The 13,483-nt window shown below is 40.5% G+C and overlaps 1 protein-coding gene across 15 annotated transcripts in view; it reads left to right on the top strand.

The window, feature by feature from the left end:
• Positions 1 to 13,483, top strand: part of nrxn1a (neurexin 1a) — a 65,220-nt gene that overhangs the window by 32,000 nt on the left and 19,737 nt on the right. For 10 of the 15 annotated variants that reach the window (XM_061707778.1, XM_061707773.1, XM_061707783.1 and 7 more), the window contains 6 exons: positions 2,424 to 2,571; positions 3,807 to 3,937; positions 4,720 to 4,972; positions 9,270 to 9,473; positions 10,555 to 10,581; positions 13,348 to 13,470. In XM_061707778.1, coding sequence (XP_061563762.1) covers positions 2,424 to 2,571; positions 3,807 to 3,937; positions 4,720 to 4,972; positions 9,270 to 9,473; positions 10,555 to 10,581; positions 13,348 to 13,470 — 886 coding nt within the window. The remainder of the gene's footprint in view (positions 1 to 2,423; positions 2,572 to 3,806; positions 3,938 to 4,719; positions 4,973 to 9,269; positions 9,474 to 10,554; positions 10,582 to 13,347; positions 13,471 to 13,483) is intronic. The other 5 variants (XM_061707786.1, XM_061707785.1, XM_061707784.1 and 2 more) reach the window with 1 other exon arrangement.

The following is a 13,483-nucleotide window of genomic DNA, read 5'->3' as shown; positions in this document are numbered from 1 at the left end:
TCAAAGAGTGCTAACAAGAGCCCATCTGGGACATTCTGCAAAAACTCCTTTTGTAATCCAGAGTAGAAAGGAGCCTTCTTCTATGGGATTCAGTGTTATTTTAACAGAATATTGAACTCCACAGCTGAGGCAAAAAAGAATAATTAAAGCCCAGATATAGGATAGTGCCACTCGCCTTTGTTTTAAAGGACCCATTTCATATCAACAACTTACAGTGTGAAAACATTTAAACATTTTTAAGAATGCCTTGTGAGCGCATGCAAACCAATGGCAGAAAAAGACCTGCAAGATCCATATTCTTATTTGAAACATCTTAACATAAACTCTCACAGAGAGGCTAAGAAGTGTGAACACCCTGTAGTTGGAACACACTACTGCTTCTCTAGCCTGACAGCTCACTTCCTCTGTGGTGTACACCACCAGCCTTAGATTTTTGCTGTTAAAGCCAGCACATACTGCCGGCTCAGTACAGCCTCATCAGCGATGGAGACCCAGAACGTGGCTCACTTAGTTTGGATGTCCCGAGTCTTCCTCGAAATGTTAGAGAAGCTATGTTAGAGATGGAAGTTGAAAAAACAAGCTTGTCTGGCCTCCTCACTCCATACTAGATGGTGATTATTTGGAAACTCACCTCCTGGTGGTAATTCATTTACAGTTCAGCTTTTCATTGAATTTTGAAGTATAAAGGAAGTGTTTAAAAAGGCCTGTTGGTACTCGCATTTCCTTCTGGTTTGCCATTAACTTCTTGCAAATCTGTACAAGTCGACTACCAAGGCCATGCAAACTACTGTCAATAGATGCATAAGGCAGCGTTCATGGCCTAGACACACTATCATTAAATGCAATACGATTTTTGAGTTATGTCATAGGCTTAGAATAGGTATTTATATTGATGTAGCTCAACTGGCTCATACTTGTAAGAGGTCAAACTTGTCATTTAGAATATTTTCATCGCTTTATGAGTATTTTTACTTCAGTAAAGGATATTCTACAAAGCTCTTAGAAATGATTCATTTGAAAGCTATAAGAAAAACCAAAATATTAAACAAATTATATTTATGACACGATTGTAACAGATGTAAATCTAAGATCTTCCCAAAGTCAGTTATCCCAGGTAAGGAATGATGCAATTCCATACTCAGCTGCTAAAATATTTGAAAAAGGAACACACAGACTAACTCAATAATGACAATATGACAGTTGACGGACACTAGTTACCAACCATGGCTATATTGTAAAAAGAGATTTAAAAAGAGATTTTATATTGCTCTCCTATCAAGGTTATTTTTTTACCGAGAGCCCTAAGGTACGTGGGGAGATTAATATTTTTTCCTTTTGTGTTACCTGACAATAGTTTTGCATTCTCTAGAAATGCTTTTGCGTTTTCTCGCAAGAAGGTATGCTAGTCATGCAGCACTGTCATTCTAGTACTGCATGGTCTGAGTAGTGTTTACAATTATATGTGTTAAAGCGCTTAATTTTAGTACTCTATTCGAATGTCTAAAACTGATATGAAGCCCATACCTCATGGCAAGCACAGTTTGAATATCTTTGTATTGCAGGCCGATCGAAAAATAAAACTCTATAAACCTCTCCCAAGGGTGTGGGTGCTCCATTATTGGCTCCACGGTGCTGGATGAACTAACTAGTGAATATCCCACATCATTATTGCGACGGAAATCCAGACCTATTGCAAAGTACCGCAAAGAATTGCAAGACAACGCAAAAGAAAGAAATCTCCCCATGTTCCCAAAGGGGCTCTATATTTTTGTCACTTAATTAAACTTAGATAATTTCTTTCTGTAAAATACAAACTCATGAAGCAGCCCTGCGTCAGTGGCTGAACTAACTGAATGTATGCCAATCGGGAGGTTGCCTATGTTGTATTAAATGTGTTAAAGTGCCTCTGGGCAAGACTCCGAACTCCATATGGCCCCTGATATGTTCATCAGTATATGACTGTAGAGAAAAGCATTTTAATTATGGACGACATGTATCGCAAAAGAAATGCTATGATTTCTTTTTTGTGTGATTGTTTAAATAAGAATCACATTGTTAAATACTTTAAAGAACCCAAACAAGTATAAAGAGGCTTAATACATGCATTCTGTTAAGAATTCAACGTTTGATATCCAAATTCTACTTTTTTTAATTTTTTTACTGTCCCAGACAAAACCATGTTTAGCAACCTTGAAGACTCGATTCAGTATGAAGGCAATAATGCCGATAGTGGCACTGGGAGGGGCTCAAGAACATTTGACTGTATATCTTGACATACTTATAGTTCAATGTAATAACATTGCACAAAGACTCCTATTCTAGCAGCTATACTTTTACTTTACTTTACTTTCACTATTTTATTATATGTATTCAATATCCCAGTATTTTCCAGAATACAGATGTTGTGTCTGTTGAATATGCAGGTGGATTTTTTCGCTATTGAGATGCTGGATGGACACCTGTACCTGCTGCTGGACATGGGCTCTGGAACCACCAAGACCAAGTCCATTGACCGAAAGGTCAACGATGGGGAGTGGTATCATGTTGACTTCCAGAGAGATGGACGCTCAGGTATACTCTGCATTTATTCAATATCTATGATACCCCTGACTGCATATATTTATAAGAAAGAGGTGGATGATAAGTTATTGTATGTCAAGATGTATTCACAGCATTTAAAATCCCACTGTCATTTTTCATTTTTACCATTTTATTAAAACAAGTTTTGTGATTTTTTTTTTTTTGGGGGGGGGGTAATTTAGCATCACTATCAGGTTTATTTGCATCAGATAATGCTTTTATGAGTTTGTTTTTCTTTCAGCAAGACGTTCTTGTGTGACTAAATTTGTCATAAACCCATACTTACTGTCAAAATACTGTTGCAAGATAGATAGATATATCTATACCGTGCGTCTTCTTCTTACACCATACCAAGTGCAGTCATTTATATGCTGTAGAATAATTTACAACTTTCTGCTTAGTGATTTCCAACAGTCTAGTACTTATATATGATTATAGTTCTAACTCTGTGCTAATTATAGTATAAAAGTCATCAGTAGTGGCTGCCAGTCTTCTCAGTGGGAGTGTTGTTTGCTTACTGTAATTGTACAAGTGTCTAAAAAAAATAGTTATTAATGATTTATTGGTGATAAAATATTAGATGTGGCACTTTGAAACCCGCTGGTGTTAGCAGAAATCAAGAGAGTGCAAAAAAAGAGAGACACAAACATGCAAAGGGCATAAGTTGAAAGTAAAGCCTTCCCCTCTGCTGCTGCATTCTTCCCTCTTTTCTGTAGCCCCTTCCCACCAGCTCTAAAATCTGCTTCATATTGAGTGCACTCAAAGACTGCTTTCCTAGATTGGGATCTTCTGTTTAACCCATTTGTCCCATGCTCTATTCTTATCTTGTGCTTCAAACTACTACTTCACTTGACTGGCTCAAGTCTCCAGTCTTTTTCTAAAGTCAGAAAATGCAAACAAGGAGCTGCAGAAGTCGCTGCACACCCCGTGAATTACAATATACTGAAAGGTCATTAAAGAATTTATGAATTTTTGCCCACTAACAACCAAGGGGAGAAAAACACATGCCTTACTTTATTTCAAAGGCATTACCTGATGACTTGGCCTGTGTAATTATGGATTTCAGTTGCCTCTAATTATAACAATGATGTGTGGGAGTAGTGATGACAAGGAGTTTTATAGAAAAAGGAGAAAGTATTATGATGGTGGTGGTCACAAAATGATGTTGATTAGAATGTTCATGCTGAAGGTCATAATGATTACTAAGGTTGTTTTGATGTATTCAGGAACCATCTCTGTGAATAGTGTGAGAACAGCGTACACAGCCCCAGGAGACAGTGAGATCCTGGATCTGGATGATACCTTATACCTCGGAGGACTACCGGAGGATCGTGCAGGACTCATCTTCCCTACAGAGGTCACTGTGTTGATGTTTTGTATCTTGTGCAATGCTATGATTGATATTAAAGCAACAAAAAAAAAATCATCTTTCCCATCACATTGAAAGGAAAATGTAAGTCCCATTCTCAGATTGCATCATTTATTGCTTTACCAGCGGTAGCTGGTGGGAGTACAACGTGTAAAAATTAATGAATCAGATTAACATTTTCAAAATTAAACCCTTAAATGGAGATTTCTGGTGAAATTTTACGAAGCAACTTGACATACAGAAATACAGAAAAAGAGTGAAATTAATTAATTACTGTTTGTGATGTAAATAAATATAGGGTGTAGCAGATGTGGCTGAATACTGCATTTTGACATAAAAAATAAATAAGAAAATGGAGTTTATAATAATTCCTGCTGTATTTCACGACTCACTATGACTATAGGTTTTCTCTGGGAAAATATACATTTAAGGTTGACCGGTGATTCTGAAGTGATCATGAGTGTGAATTTTTGGGTGGAGGTTTGAGCCTTTTGATGAACTGGCAACCTGTCCAGGGTGCACTTACTTTTTCTGCAGTAAAGCCGACAATTCAGATTGAAAATGAGACTGATCCGACCCACTGGCGCCGCAGAAAACATTAGTTTCAAACGTTGGCTATTTGAGCACCTGGTGGATTTATGCTAGCAAACAAAACCTTTTAATGTCAAACACAGGACCATTTGGTTTTTAATTGGACTCAACACTTAGCACTGCAGCATATCATTGATTAGCCCATAAATACAACTCAGTGACGATGATCTCTTCTTCAGGTTTGGACGGCCCTACTGAACTACGGTTACGTAGGCTGCATCAGAGACCTGTTTGTGGACGGGCAGAGCAAAGACATCCGACGGCTAGCTGAAAGTCAGAGGGCGGTGGGGGTGAAGCCCTCCTGCTCCAGAGAGCCACCGAAACAGTGCCTGTCCAACCCCTGCCAGCACAACGGCATCTGCAGGGAGGGCTGGAACCGTTACGTCTGCGACTGCTCTGGGACGGGCTACCTGGGGCGTTCCTGCGAGAGAGGTGAGAATGAATGAGTAGGAGGTTAGAAAGAAAAATAGAAAAATAACACTTGAACTGGACTTTTGGCAGACTGTGTTGGAATATGAAGTGACTCATTTTCACAGCAGAGATGAGAAGGCTGACGAAAAACAGTCACTAAATGGCAACTTTCTGTGAACATTTCTAAAATGTTATAAGGTTAAACACAGTCATAATGACAGCTTTGTCATTTGCTTTTTGTCTCGAGAACACTGAGTAATGTCAAAGGATTGAGGGACAAAAGACAGATGATGTAGGGTGGAAAATCTGGTCTAAGACTCTGAATAACTCCAGCAACTACTGGAAATATATTATGCTCATCAGTTATAATTGCTAGTAAAGATTTTATTCATTATATGTTTGATTTATGCTTCACCTCTTTTAAAAGCTCCCTCCTAACAGATTACAGCAGCATGGCAGTACTTACACCGATGCAGTATAAATAGACCCTCATAAAAATTTATGTTAGATAAGAATGTGACGAATTTCCTATTCAAATAAAGAAGATGAAATTGAGCTTATATAGGTTTACCCTGAACTACATCATTACATATGGATGGAAGGCTGCAAATGGAAAAATGATGGCAGGTAGAAAATTGGAATGGATAGGTAGGAGATTGAAAATAAGGCCAAGAACAAAAAGAAAAAACTCAGCAACAAAAATAATGGTTTTATATTTTTAGCTTTTTTAAATTCAAAATCCCTTTGTCAAATAAAAGGAAAAGTAGTAAAATTCAGGTAGAGGAGGGGGAGGAGGAACAAAGGTGAGAGAGAAAAGATGGGAGGAATCAGCACTGCAGAAAGGACTATTGGACTGCTGTAGATGAAGATACTGGCGATCGATAAGAAAGGAAATGTGCAGAAAGCAGGGAGCAGAAGCTGTGAAAAAGGAGGTCGGATTCACCGGGTCGGAACCACCATATGACAGCATGTGACGAGGAGAGGAGGAATGGGAGATGGGAATAGAAAATATGACAGAGAATTGGGGGGGGGGGTGAATTCAGATTGAAATAGAAATGGTAAGCAGGAAAGATTGGCAGAGAGACTGATACGGTCCTGTTGAAAGACGCGAGATGGAGTCAGACAAGAACAAGAAGAAATGTTGTTTGTGCCACTACTGCTGATGCGTCTCAAGTGATGATTGTACTATCATCTAACAGCAGAACCGCAGATATACAGTACACACACAGATGCACATACACTTTCTGAAAGGAGCAGATATGAAAATGCTTTATTTCAGAGGACAAACCTCCACGGTTTTCCCAGTTTCCTTTTTTCTTTGCTCCGTCTTCCTTGCTATATCTTTCCGTGTGCATTGAAGGGTCAGTAAGTGGTGGTTCGGTGGATTAAAGGAAGCACAGATGGAGAAGCAGATGGAGAATGTGATTGGCCGTGTTTATGCCTTCTACCTGCGGTTTCTCCATCTCTTTTTTCCTCCCTTATTCTCTCACTCTCATCTTTGTTCCTCCTCTGTCCTTAATGAACAAACATTGTTGTCGTGCTTTGACTATGAGATGATTTTATTTTGATACAACATATTTCAAGTTTCATCTTACTTTTTTTGATGCATCGATTTAACAAGTCACATGTTTGAGAGAAAATTACAGAGCAAATTGCATAGAAAATACATTTTAAAAAGACTTTCTCAGTATTTATAGCAGAAACCATGTCAGGAACAGAACGAATGAAAATATAATGTAAGAGAGCTGTAAAGTACATATTCAAAATTAAATGAATTAAGTATATGTCCAGGGCTAACCCTGCCTTTGACCCTGAGCAAGATGAAACTGGTATGAAAAATGTATAAAATAATAACATACATATTTTTGAAATTCAAACAAATCATTATAAACCTATAAGCTCCAGCAGACCTTCATGGCCCTGAAAAGGGAGAAGTGGGTTTAGATAATGGATGCATTATAGATTTGGGCAAACATTAACATAGACGGATTTATTTTATTTCAGGGAATTTCATGACATTTATTTTAGTAATAAATTGAAAAACTTTTGGACTATTTGCAATGCAAGGATAATTGATTGATGGATTGAGTTAACTTCTGAAGTTTCTGTGTTTGAAAATCTTCTATTCGTGTGAGGTGACATTGTACATTTTATTTTACAGTTTATAGAGATTAAGGGATAATATATTTCTTTGTAAAATTTTGAAACTGGCTTCCTTAATTCAATCAGAAAATTTGCTGGGTTGACGTTTGTTGATATTTTTTCTTCCAATTTATTTGTTTTATTTATTTATGTGTTAAGTGTTAAGTGTCACAATGTTGTCAGGCAGAAATAATCATATATGGAGATGGGTGGAGAAGGAAAGTGATACGAGAAACCTGAATGGACAAAAATGTTCTTTTTGAGCTCTAATAAATAATAAATGATCATTCAATTCTACCAGCACCAATTCCACCATCTCTCGCTAGTGCAAGAGACAGATGTGGATACATGGAACTATAATAATTACTGGACAAAATTAAATGACTTGGTACCTTGTGGCAGTTCAAGTCAAGTGGAGCCATTGATGTGTTGAAATCATTCCCTATTGAGTCCTAATTGGAAGGAAATCCCATACTGGCTTCAACTCAAGTCTTTTCCACCAAGAAATCCAATTCTTACATTTAAAAAAATGTGGAAAAAGTCCTTCTACATCCGAATATTAAAATTTCCAAATGAGAACTGACACAGCTGACAGCATGTTGCCACCTTAAGTATTACAATATTATATTTTTTCTGTTTACTTTGAATGAAATTATTAATGAATTTAAAAACTAATTTTTTATTGCTTTTGAAGGCATATTCACTTAACCTTTAAAGCCTGAAACCTTTGCAGGCTATTGTCCATATTTAGTTGGAACCACAGAGATTATATCCAAGTACATAGACAGGATAATACAGTTAAAAAAGATTCAGAGATAAATGCTAGTCTTGATCTTTCAATGATGTCATTGGCCGCAGAAAAAAATATAAAGAATGATCTCATCCTTTTGACCTCCCCCTTTACTTCTTCTGCAGTTATTGTCTTTGTGGTGAAGTCAACAGGAATCAAATCATGGCAGAGGCAGCGTGCTGTCATTTTCTTTGTCTTCTCTTGACACTATGAAGCTTGCGTACTTCCTTCTCACCAGCTCACCAACCTCTGTTTGCCTGGTAGTGAGTCAGGTGCTGCGGTGGGGAAAATTTAGTCAGCTGTCTCACTTATCAAAGATGCATGCACGTGTGTGCGCCTGAGCGGGTGTATGCGACGCTGTTAGTTATGTTATCTGTGATATAACAGGCCAACCACCTTCTTTTTTCCTCAAGTTAATGAGGGTTCATTTGCATTTTAGCCAAGAGCTTTGCTGCCTCTCCTTCCTTTTCTCTCTTCTCGTGCTCTGTCCTTATTTTCTCCCCCCTTTCTCACTTTACTAAACCCTCCTCTGTTCACACTTAAATTCACTCACTTATTCTGACATGCACACACACACACACACACACACGCACTATCTCTCTATTTCCCTCCTTCTCAGCTCATCAGTATTCATGACGCCTTTCTCCCTTCCTGTTCTCTTGTATTTGCCTCGGCTTTAACTGTCTCCCACAGAAACAGGGTGAGCAAAAACGAAAGTATTGTGTGGGGAGATAGAGGAAAAAGGGAAGAAAGGACAGATAAAGACAGAGGCATAGAGAGTGTGTTTAGTTCTGTATGTAATTGGCCAATAAAAACAGGGTTCTCTGAGGTAAACAGTTTAGCAGGTTGGGGATTGGCCCCAGCAGGTGGCAAGGAGAGAAGATTATGAAAATGTAAATGAGTATGCAAAGGCATTAAAGTGGGATCACCTGAGCTTGTTACATTATGACTCCAGGGCCTGGGATGTCAGCGACAGTGGCTAACACACTCACCACCGTGCATTCTGATTTAACCGAAAAACAGAGCCCGCCAACCAGCTGCGGCTATTTTTGCACCCTCTTCTCTGAGGCGAGGGAGTGATGATGAATTAGGGGCGGAAGATGATGAGATATTTTCGTAGGAAGAAGGTTTTGAGTCGCAACATGTCATAGCAGTGAACAAGGTGCCTCCCTGTACTTTGTCATGTCGGAATCTGATTCACTCATTGTCAAAGTAGTTTTATTTTCTCCCACCTCACATGTTTTCTTCCCTGTCAATCTTCCTTCTTTTTTTTTTCTATTTCTACCCACCTCTCTCTCTTCCACCATCTTCCTCTGCCTTTCTCTCCATTTCTCCTTTCCTCTGCTCTCCCTTTCCCATCTGTCTTTCTCTGTGCTTATTGTATAGATGCCACCATCCTCTCTTACGATGGCAGTAAGTTTATGAAGGTGCAGTTGCCTGTGGCGATGCACACTGAGGCAGAGGACGTCTCGCTACGCTTTCGCTCCCAGCGGGCCTATGGCATCCTAATGGCAACCACATCCCGTAACTCCGCCGACACCCTTCGTCTGGAACTGGATGGGGGCCGTGTTCGACTCACTGTCAACCTAGGTACACCAATGCACTCAAAAATGTATAATTACAAACATTTTTTTCATTAGCTGTCAGGGGAAAGCTACTGATACTGGCGTCCTGGCTATTTGTTGCCTAGAAATGACAAAAATGTACATGAATAATTTTTGTCTTTCTTGTAAAATAACACTTAAACTTTTTCTCCAGGATAATTCTTGTGTACTTAAAGTCAATCTGCATTTTCAAGGCAGGGATTTACTGACTTTGGTACATACATTTTAGCACTTGTTTTGTGCACATACAGATTATCTATGCATGCACATGCAAACATAGACGGTTGTAGGTTTTTGTGTTGAACAGAGGGTAAAGCCTCAAGCTGCATTCTCTGCTTACTCCCAGCAGACCTGTGCATCCCCAACATTTTCAATAATCAATGCAAAGACTCACAATCTGTACAAGCACATTCAAACTGTTTACTCCACACATAACACCAGCTGTTTGATTGTTCACGTTCAGCCTCACTCTTTCACAGTCGCACACTCTTACATGAATTCAGACACATTCACACGTTAACACACTTCTTTACAGAGGGGTGCATGTGTTGGTCTCTGGTTGTCTGCAGCTACGTCCTTTCTGTGGTTGACGCCACATGACACACCGAGGCACCGTGGGTAAAACAGGCTGAATTTTCCAAACATTTTCAGAGATTTGTGCTCTGGGTGAGCGACTAAATCATTGGGATGTGTTCGTTGTCACTTGACAGCGCACAACCCATCTCAGTCTCCCATTGCTGTCGATTGGTGACTGAAAGTGTCGCTCAGGCTAGAGCAGCAAGTAGGCGCCTTGATCAGGTTGTGACACACAGCTGTCTTTAAAGTAGTCACATTAAACATCCAGATTTTTCTCTTTTAAAATTGCATTTGCAGCACACTGTTATAGGAAAATACAAAGTCCGTCTAACGGCTCTCTGACAGAGGAGAGAGTGTGTTTTCTCAGCAGTGTGTGCACGCATGTTTGCACATGTACAGTACGTGCACGGTGTGTCGATGTGTGCGTCCCCAGGGCGTGGATAGTATGTCTACGTGTGCAGCATTAACCCTCTGCTCTGCTCTCCCTCCAGACTGTATCAGGATAAACTGTACAGCCAGTAAGTGATCCTCCATCTCACCTAACTCCCCCTCCCTTCCTCTTCCTCCTCGGTGTGTATGTGCGCGTGCGTGTGGACTGTAATAACTGCTTTTAATGTGTCTATTTTTCACTACCTTTATCATGTTACTCCATGTTATCTTGATCTTTTATTCAACATATCTTCCCACTATGCGTCTCTGTGCAGGTGTGTGTGTGTGTGTGTGTGTGTGTGTGTGTGTGTGTGTGTGTGTGTGTGTGTGTGTGTGTGTGTGTGTGTGTGTGTGTGTGTGTGTGTGTGTTGGAAATGGGAGTTACACACATGTTTGTTAGTGTCTGCATGTTCAGCCACACTGCAGGAAAGGAGCAATTTTTGCTGAGGGTCAGGGTTTTCCAGGTCAGCCATTTTAGCAAAGACGGATAGATGGAAGAGAGGATGATGGGGGGGGGGGGGGGGGGGGTGGAAGGTAGAGCAAGTAAAAAGAAATGAGAGGATGTTTTTAAATTGTATTAGACGTGTTAAGAAAGAAGAGCCAGAGATGCATAAAGAGGTAGCAGGTGGATGAATTCAGCTTAGAGATGCAGGCTAATTACTTGTTTCCCCTTCGTCTGTCTATCTTGCACCTTCATCCCAGCGTTTGCTTTCTTGTTATTCATCTCTAAACTGTACATGAGAGTTTTTTTGGGCTGTGATTCCTTCCCTTGGTTTTTTTAGCGCGAATGAGCACTTATGCATTCTGTCTTCTTTTCATTCCCCATCTGTGTTTTCTGGGTGTGTTTTCCTGTGTGATGTGTGTGTTTTCTGTTTGTGCAACTGTGAGTGAAGCCGAATCCCTGATGAAGTTTAATTCCCTCACGTGGAATTTCTCTCTGTCACGACCACAGCGAAACGCAGTGAGACAGAGAGAGGCGAATTCTCTGACGGCAGAGAGGTGGTGAAATGGACGACTGCCGTTGCTATAGAAACTCTACTAGCCACACAGCACCGTTGCTGTTCCTGTTCCTGTTCCGCATGTCTGCTGGCCAATTTTAGACCAGTTGTCTGAACATTTCAGTAGGCAGCTACTTTTCTAGCACACTGTGCATACAATAAATTATACATATCATATTCAAAGGGGAAGAAAAATGTATTTAACAGCCAGGCGCCACTGAAACAGTCCACTCAGCAGTCAAATAAAAGCCTTGGCATTGCAGAGATTTGAGGCTTATCCCTCAGAAAAGCCATTTGTTATTTGGAGCTAATGAAATATGAATTGCTTTTTGTCACTTTGTTTTCATTATCCTCCTGTTATAATCCTCAGTAGCTTATATTATTTGCTTTGGTTTGTGTTTGCACAGCAGTACCCGGCCTCTCTTGTCTTTCCATTTAAGCTGTTTTTTCTTGCTGTCTTTGGTTCAACCTGACAGAGTGCAGGCAGTCTAGTAGCTCGCCATTAGTCTCAATTCACTGTGCAGGATGCTCCTTTAACACTGATCCAAAATAGGTGGATTGTTGTTGTCTTCTCTCGTCAGCTCATTCTTTGAGTATTGAGTTACATGTGTGAAAACACACATACTCATAAACTCACACAAGCATGCACATATTCTCTCCCTTACTCAGTACTGGGCAGTGATCCATGGTAACAGGATGAGCTGTTCATGCCCAGAGCACAGCTGAGTCTCCTCAGGGGAAGCCTGTGTCCTCTCTTAATGCACAACACACTCTTTTAGCTGTGCGAATGCACACTCGAGCATTTCACGTAGCCATATCCATTTTGATTGACCGCTCATATTTGTTTAATTAAGCTTCTGTGTCAGCATCTTTTTTTTACCTGTCTACCTTTGTTTCCGTGTGTCTGTCTGTCTGTGTGTTTGCCTCCCTGCCTTCATGATTGATGTAGACATGCTTGACATTTTCTGCAGCAGAATGTGTTCGGGTCAGTTTACTTCCCACCTCCCCCCCCCCATCATTACCTCCTATAGGTCACTGTAAGCAGACTCAGTCACAGTCCTGAAGCCAAAAGAGCTTTGGAGAAGGCAGGGGGATTCGTGTGTGTCAGGAGGGGTTGGGTGTTATGTTCAAGGTTGGAGGGGTGCTTGTAGGAGTTGGAGCGAGGGGACACTGTCAGCCTGTCAAACGTGTGCAGTCAAGTGTGTGAAGATATGAGATGGTAGATGGGCAGAGAAAGAGTGAGACATCATTCGAGGACACCACCACTGCTTCTTTCAATGCTGCCGCACGTCAGCACCTTGGACAGCGCTACAATTCTCCTCTGTGTGTCTGGTGCCACCATGTGGCTCAACACAGTATTGCATTCCTGTAGAACAATTTCATACTCATATACACTCAAGCTGGTATATGTGTGTAGGTTGGAGGGTTTGGGGCAGTCAAGGGACTACCAATGTGCAATTTGTGGATGTGTGGGTTGTCATGACGGCATGCTTTGCCCACAGATGAATTCTTTCAGTGTGGGCCTGTTGTGACTCAAGGTCTCCATTGTAGGCACATATAACATTTGTTTATGTTAATCCTTCTGTCTGGCTGTCAAATCGTGTATCTCTCTGTTTTGTCTGAAACAAGCCTGTCTGTTTTTGTCTGTCTGTGTGAATTGACACAAAGGTGGTTGTCTCCCCGGGTTATGTATGGTCCCTGTCCCTCCTTCTACTAGCTTCCATTTCTTCTGCTTCTGTCTTCAAATTTTTATTGAGCATACTGGCTCTCTGCTTTTCCTTCTTCTGCCTCTCTTTTCTTTCTGTCTCTCTGGACCTCTTTGTGCATTTTGTTAATGGTGCTCTGGACTATGTGTAGGTAAAGGTCCAGAAACCATCTTTGCTGGGTCAGGCCTCAATGATAATGAGTGGCACACGGTGAGAGTAGTCCGGCGTGGCAAGAGCCTCAAACTCACCGTGGATGACCTGCAGCCCGTTGAAGGTAACATAGCAAC

Source organism: Cololabis saira, chromosome 19 (assembly GCF_033807715.1).
Source record: "Cololabis saira isolate AMF1-May2022 chromosome 19, fColSai1.1, whole genome shotgun sequence".
Taxonomy (NCBI): Eukaryota; Metazoa; Chordata; class Actinopteri; order Beloniformes; family Belonidae; genus Cololabis; species Cololabis saira.
Note: the sequence above shows the minus strand (reverse complement) of the source record. Positions and strands in the feature narration are given on the sequence as shown.